This window comes from Pomacea canaliculata, linkage group LG3, assembly GCF_003073045.1.
Source record: "Pomacea canaliculata isolate SZHN2017 linkage group LG3, ASM307304v1, whole genome shotgun sequence".
NCBI lineage: Eukaryota > Metazoa > Mollusca > Gastropoda > Architaenioglossa > Ampullariidae > Pomacea > Pomacea canaliculata.
Window position 1 is genome coordinate 27,101,336 of NC_037592.1, and position 8,009 is coordinate 27,109,344.

Below are 8,009 nucleotides of genomic sequence, written 5' to 3' on the forward strand. Positions count from 1 at the left end.
TAAAGCATATGTCACCTTTGTTAACAGCAAACCGTTAACAGCTGATCGTATTCAGACATGGAGTGTTGAGTGCAATTACTATTAACATACGTTTAGCTTGCTCTGTGCACTCTTGACCGAAACATCCTGAATAATTTGAAAGGCAAAATAAAATATTCATAGATGAAGCCAACACATACGCCAAATCAGGGATATACTGCTTCAGAATTTCAGATATATAACTTACCAAGATAGCAGTGATTGTTTTCCTTTTATCTTTAATCCCGTATTTTCTAAAAAAAATTAGTTTATGTTGACAAGTACTTACCAGACAGTAACAGCATTGACCTGCTTTATATTGTCACTAAACTTGCAAGAATCATCCTGACACGCTCACTGCTCCCAGTTTCAAAACAGCTGCCAGTCTATGAGATGAAATAGCTCAGTTTGGGGGGAGAAATAAGACTGGTTTCTTTGCCATGATCTAACTTTAGTGCTGGTTCAGTGTAAAACTCTGGTTCCTCTTCCTCTTGGGAAAACATGGGCTGCGGACAATGCTGCTGATGTGACTCCCTGTTCTGTTCACAGCGCGTCATGGCCGCAGACCCAGAGGCCGGCAACAGCGTGAGCAACATCGACATGGTGTCCAGATACGCATTTCCACTGACCTTCATCATCATCAACATGCTCTACTGGTTTCTTTATCTGTACAATGACTCCGACGACTTCTTTGATACAGAATATATTGTTGCTTGAGTGCAGTCCTGACAGGACCAACTGCCTTCTTACATTCAACACCACAGCAAAGTAGGCTATTCCTTCTTAGTCACTGCCATCCATTCCTGCTGATTACTATTTGTGTTGTCGACTATTATGTCCACATATGTGTTATTACTTGATCTGAACACACTTTTACCCACTTGCCTTCCCTCTCCGCCAAAGAAACAGCTTTAACAGTTGCACCTTCACTATTTACTTTTGAGGGGTTTTTTTAAATGAAAGAAGTCACTTTTACTTCAGTGTTACAATAAACCTGTGTATATAAAATAAAATATGCTTGTAAGAACAGTGCAAAATTTTTCCTTGCTGAGAGTGTCTGGGATGTTTTTTCTTGTTTGGAGACACGTGTGTGTGTGAGTGCGCGTGCGTGCGGGTGTATAATCTCTTGCTTTAAGCTTATTCGTTTTGGCTCTATTATACCCCAACGAACTGGTATTAATACACATCCGTGATCATGCATAGAAAGGAAGGAAGAAATTAAGAACTATGTTTCAAAACTTAAAAACATTACATTCATAATTAGTTAGAGGTATAACATCAATTTTGTTTCCAAATTCATAGTTTCTATACAAGCCAGTATTGACCTCTAAGACTTTCTGTATGACCAGGACAAAGGGGATAAGAAAGTTTCAGGATGGAAACCGAGTTACAACATTGTCAACAATCAACAGAAGTGACTGTTGTAGGACATGTACCCGTAAGACGCCTTCAGTTCGAGTTTTGTGCTGCCTCTAGAATGTCGTTCAGCTCAGCATCACAAAAGAAAGACTTCTCTAAGGCGTGGATACATGACCACGCGTCCTTACTATCAATCACTAACAAACTCCCATTCCACCTTCCTGAGGACATTTTTAATACAAGCTTGCTCCTGTTAGTTTGATGGTATCTTTAAAAATCATTCAAAAGCTTACTGAACCCAGCTCCTTAACACCATCAGTCCAGTGCAAGACGCTGTTCATGCGATATCCTTTAAATCGGGAAATGTATTTGAATCGGGGTAAAACCGTCACCTGCCTTCTGTCAAAACTATCCACGAACAGCTAAAAATCTCTCTTTTCCCATTTTCAGTTCCTTTCCTTTCTTTCATGCCAACCCTCTCTTCCTTCTTCTTTAGCTCGATGTCTCTTCTCCTGTGTGTGACGGCTAGAGGCACTCAGACACGTTTCTCTCTCTCCTTCCCGTTCTTGCCGAACTCATTTTTAGCCATTCCTGACTTCGTGACGTCTTCGACACCCTTCTGCCTCTCGTCAGTTCCCTCCCCTTTCTGCGACAGCTCTTCAGCAGGGAGACCTGAGTGGTGGCAGCAGCACGTGTGGCTGCAGTGTTGTTTTGCCCCCCGGAGATGAGCTAGCAAGTGATCCCCCGGCTTCCGATTTTGGCGAGTAACGGGCTCCGGATGAACGGCGACAAACAGCGAGAGACACGCAATTCTAATGGCCCTTGTCACTGCTTTTAGGGCCACATAAAAAGGGAGTCCCCTCTTGGACAACAGACTGCTTCCGTCGCTTAAGTATTCCATTCTCTTCAATTTGAGTCCAGACCCAGCTTGGCCAGACCAAGTTATACCGAGGTACGCAATTTAGCTTCCTTTCTAAGAGAGAGAAGGAGAAAAAGGGGATGAAGAAGCGGAGAAGAAGGAGAAAATAATAGTAGGAGAATTTAAGTGAATATATTTAAGAATATTCAAGGTGTACCTCTGTGAACATTGTATCATTTATATAGACCGATTCCGTACTTTAAAAATTTTGATATGTTTAGCTAGTATGATTTGTCTAAAAATTTTGTTGTTTATTCGTTTATTTTTAGATACGATGGTTCATTTTGCCCCCATTATAAAATGATACTGTCTGCACAATAACAACGTGTATAATAATATCTGTTATTGCGAAATCCCAGGTTTAAACTGAAAAAGTCCACTTCTTAATATCATAGATAGCGATTTTTTCAGTTTACGTAAAATTTTAATTCCAACATGTACGTTTAATATAACATATGACTACACGATGCTTTCAAGCGGTGGATAGCTCTTTTAGGGTTGAAAATAACACATATAAACCCTCCAGATATCAGAGAATACAAGCGTTCCATCTTTGGTGTGTTCCATTGGCTTCCCTGCACTAAACAGTTAGAAGGCCTCAAGCATGAAACTAGAAAATTTGTAGGGTAAATAAGCAACAGCTTGGCCCTCAACTTCCTACCCCCTATTAGCCACCAGGCCTCAGAAACGTCTTTCAAATGCAAAACTTCTTTGGCACTGTAATAGACTGGAAGCCATGGCGATGCAGACAACGCCTCCCTGTTCTCCGAGGACGCCTAAATGTCAAGCGAGTTTTTGACCCTCGTTCTGTGCAGCCTTTCTCTACAAAGACATTTTCTTCCAACGCATATTGGTTTTAATTATGACCTGAGACGGAGAAGGAAAGTACTCAGCAGCATCTGAGGGGGTGGGGTGAGTTGGAAGCAGAAAGTTTGCCCCATTGGAAACCAGCAACGATTTCACCCCCAAAGAGGGCTATAAACTGATGTGTCTATCTTTTTCTCCACCCACCAAGATATGATTCAGCGTTTAGAGTCATTGTGATGGTCTTTAACATGTCGTTAACATGATAGACATGCCCTGTGGATATTCTTTTAACCTAGAGAATTCTTAAAAATATTGTTTGAATGCTTTAAATTGTTTCCATCGGTCGTGTCTGGATTAAGAAGACCAAGCACTTTGTGGACTAAGGACACGATTAAAGATTAAGGATATTGGCACGTTTGTGTTAAAGATCTGCGCTTATTAAAAAATACTCGTCTTCATCAAAGAGTTATATAACTAGTTGGATGAGAAAGAGTGCGATTGCCTGTGTCCTTGTAGGGTGGGAGAGTTCAGTCAAGTTTGTTTGAAAATATGAAAGCGCACGTGCATCACAAGCGTGTGTACTTGATCGAGCGAAGATGTTAATGACAGAGTGGGTAGTAGTGGATAGAGTGAGAAAAACTGAAATACAGAAAAAAATAAAAAAATAAACGGATTCATCTGTCCTGCACTACTAGCATTTCGCGTGGCTCAATGAGGTTTAAAACGCTGCACCACAACACAGTAGACATGGCGTCAGTCTTTGAACAAAACAACTTACACCCCCCCCCGGCCCCAGAAAAATTAGTCCCATCAATGGTTTACTTTTTCATTACAATCATCATTTTATTAGCACACACAAGATTTGTTTTTTCACAACAGAGCTCAAACAAACTCAAAAGCTCTAAAACTACTTTTCACACTTTACCGTTTTTGTTGCTCAGGCAATGTAATTATTAGGCAGTCGTTCCTTCTCTTTTGTGGAGAGTGACTACTACAGATTTCTCCGCCGTTACAAGCGGTAGCTGACAGAAAGGTCAATCCACTCCCGACATGATCTACGATCGAACTAAGAGGCGCCATATGTATGGAAAGGTTGAGCGAATTTAAGTGCAAGTCGCGCGCCCTATATCAGGCCTTCCGTCATCCCTTGGTCATCTCGTTAGGCCGAGTGTCGCCCGTCGCGTGGGAGGAGCTGGACCAAGCCTCCACGCCGAGCGACGCATCGTATCTCCAAGGGTACTTGATCATGTACCGGCTGGCCGACCGTACAAGAAAGTAACTCTTCTTTGCATTTCAATACGGTTCTTCATCAGTCCCCCTCTTTCTCGTTTCCGACCATCCGGGAAATTATTTCCTGTTTCGCGAAGGTGAGTGCGCGGTGTGGGAAAAGGTCAAACGGGAGACTGTGTAGATTGAAGCAGATATTATTTCCCGCTCAATTACCAGAATGTTGTGTCTGTCACATGAGAATTATTTTGGGTCTGATTAATTATCTATGCCAAACATGTGTTCTTACACTCCTCCATGGATGTTACCGCACCAGTACCCGCACACTTACAGACACACTCTTTAACGAAAAGGCTTAGTTTATTGTAGCGGTATTTCTAGGCAGTGTGAGCAAAATTAATTTAATTTTGCATTCATGCCAGCGTATTTATTTTCACCTTGTTCCGTTCTGTCTGGGCGACTGCCACTTCAGGTTTCATTGCCCTTCTGTCGTGAACGGGTGAGACAGCAGAGGCCTGATCAGACAAGTTATCGTTGGTGTAGTCAGTAATGACCTGACCTGCGTCTGCAGTTGAGCATAAAGTAACGAAAATAATCGAAGTCGCTCTCTGGTACTTGCTGCTCACACCAGGGGCTAAATACACAGTCGCTGGACTTAAGCCAATGACATATTCATCTCGTTGGAAAGCTTAGTGCACGAAATCAAACAGTCACACGCACACCTTTATAGAGGCCCATTGTTCCATTGCATGTCCAGAACCAAGCAGCAGAAGCTGATGACAATGCATCTAAGAGGCGGGTTATAGGGCAACATTGATATCACTATAAGAGAAAGGAGAGCATGGTTGCCAATGATGACAACCGCACTGTAAAATGTTATCAACTTTGTGAGTATTGGAATAACAATCAAACACGATTGACGATTCTCGTGACAATCTGGCTTTAGAGAAGAAAACTTCATTCATGGAATATCAGCAGCGAAGACTCTCGGCAGCCATCGCTTGTCCCGAGACTAGAGCTTGGTCTGCAAACAGTCCTCGGGCTGGATGCTAATGCTGCTGTTACAAACGCTTCAGGAAGATAAGAAAGGGCTGGCGATGTTCCACAAGTACACAATATTGTATTAGTCCTGTTGAGGAAACCAAGCTGGTGGCCTTTTAATGATGTCTTTTAAACTACCATCACTTTAAAAAACCCCTAGAAAGACAATTAATTATCAAAACAAACGAATACAAATTATATCTTTTAAAGCAGGAAATCTAACAATCTTGCTGGATTGCTTTCGTGTGTTTCCTCTCATCGTATTTTAATGTCAAATCTTCTTATATCTGTATACTATTCCTTTAAACTAGACTCTCTAAAGTATGTATTGAGAAAGCCATCTTCATGCTAAACCATTTTTTGCGCTGTTTTCGAAGGCGATTTAATGTCAAGATCTTCTTCTTCCTGTTTTAAGACCTGTCTTATGGCCGTTAGGTTGGCAGCGATTGTCCGCAGGAGTCAATGTCGGGGTGGTTTCTGTGGATTGGTCTTTTGCTGTGTTCTGAGCTGTCCCTTAAAAGGGAACTGGCTCCGTAATGTGTTCTATTAGGTTTGTCTAGGCATGAACCGGACATAAAAGCGAGGAAATAGAATCCTCTCTTCCTGAGTCTCATTCATCCTTAAACACAGACAAAAATGAAAACAAATTCTTGCCATGCCGGTCAAAACTGTCGAGTGCCAAAGAGACAGTCTTGTGTTATTATCTCTTATCCGGTTGATGTTTCGTTGGAAAGGCGGCTACACTGAGGCTAGACATGTTTCCCGGATCACATCACAAACACGAAAACATCACACGTTTACTATCCGTAACATTTCCTTCGTTTTTTGACACTTCGTCTTTCTCTGCTTCTGATGTCCAGTAAGCTCGTTTGGTTTGTCAATGAAGTTCAAGGAAGACCTTCCTTCAAAGGGAGATAAATACGCTGTATCTGAAGTTCAAATACTTTCTGTTCGAGATGTTTCTGTTTAATGTCATGTGATCGGGAAGACAGGCTGTGAAAGGCGCCTTCAACAACATTGTCGATGCAGTCTGTACGTCTCCCTGAATATTGAATATTGTCGGCAATTTAACTGATTCACCGGTCACAGTTGATTAATTCGTTTTTTTATTATTTATTATTATTTTCAAACAAATGTTCTTTACGGCTTTTTCATCCTCTATCAGTCAGGCATTTACTTGCAAATTTCTGCATGTGCCTCCAGTCAGACTGAGTTAGTATTTTTTTCGTCTTTTGGAAGTTTCCATACACAAAGCTATTTCTTAAACTTTAAAGAAAAAGAGAAGTACCCCTTAATGATCACACTTCTTCTTTGTGAGCTTTCCATTGTTACTTGACAGCTTAAGTGTACACGTTTAATTAAACACATACTTTACTTTCAAAACATTAGTTAATAGCTCTGAAATGTTTGTGCCAGAAATCGTAACTACACATTAGAAAATAAATCATAAAAGCGTCTTTTGTAACAGTTGTGATCAGTAGTGGATCGTGTTCAGGTAGTAATTTAAATGATGTATGGTTAACCTTTTAGTTCTCTTTACTGCACATTTGAACCTCGTAAAATTAACCGTTTGACACTTTCGTAGAGAGCAACAAAATTAAACTCTTGATCTTCTTAGGAAGCTTTATTACTCATCAGTTCTTTTACACATTTTTCCCTTAAAATGGTATTTATGTTGTGTTTACTTCTTGTCGTATGACAAAGATGACTAAGCAAATAAATTTTTATTTGTTGGTACATTTCCTGCTCAGTACTAAGCAAAAGTTACCAATTGTTGAAAAAACTCGATAAAAAAAAACCGGCAACGTCGGCTGTTTTAGTACATCACTTTTGCAATTGTGCAATCGAACTTTACCCTTTTTAAATCCCTGTACTCGAAGTACTAAGAAAAAGTTTTTGGGAAATAAAAAGAATGTTGGTTGTTTCTCATAAACATCTAGAAAAATCCGTTTTAATTTTAAAGCATGGGCGATTACTTTCCCCTGTTGCATTCTAGTAGACCCTAAAAGAAATGTCTAAAAGGGAGGGCTGGCTTCGGTCAATCTGACCTCTTGGGAGAAAAAAATGTGGTCACATCGTCTCGAAGACGTTTCGCTAGTCAACAACACGATTCATTGCACGCCGTTAGCGCTGGGGAAGGGAGATGTCAAGATGTTCATAATCAGCGACCGGCACTCGCTGTAATCCACTCCTTCACTTCCAAGACTGCCAAGAGGGAAGTTAGCGACAGGTCTGTGGAAAGACTGCAAGACACCGTGAAGACAGGGAGATACAGACGGCAAGGACGGCCAGCAAGGGGAAGACGTGAGAGGGGAGACTAGGTTGTAAACAGGAAATCTGGTTGACTGACAGACTAACCCGCGAAATAACCGAAGCAAAATAAATATTCATACAGTGTGGTCGCCCTATGGCCCTTGGGGAGTGACGCTGAAAGGCTTACGAAAGAAAGAAGTAACCATGCAGCTAGGTCATTTCTTTGACAGACAGAAGTTTAAAAAAAAGTAGAAAGAGAAACACTTTTAACAATTAGAAACAGAAAAAAAGATGGAGACAAATACAGAAACACACAGAGAGATAAAAAAGAAAGTAAGAAATAGGTTTTAACTTTGAATCTTGGGAGACAACGAAAAAAATTAGA

At 40.9% G+C, this 8,009-nt stretch overlaps 1 protein-coding gene across 1 annotated transcript in view; it reads left to right on the forward strand.

The window, feature by feature from the left end:
* The window catches only part of LOC112560739 (gamma-aminobutyric acid receptor alpha-like), a 41,090-nt gene extending 40,041 nt beyond the window's left edge, over window positions 1–1,049 (forward strand). Inside the window, exon 10 of the mRNA XM_025232766.1 lies at window positions 568–1,049. Within this exon, the coding sequence (XP_025088551.1) occupies window positions 568–735 (168 nt within the window). The 3' untranslated portion in view covers window positions 736–1,049. The remainder of the gene's footprint in view (window positions 1–567) is intronic.
* Window positions 1,050–8,009: the final 6,960 nt, after the last annotated feature.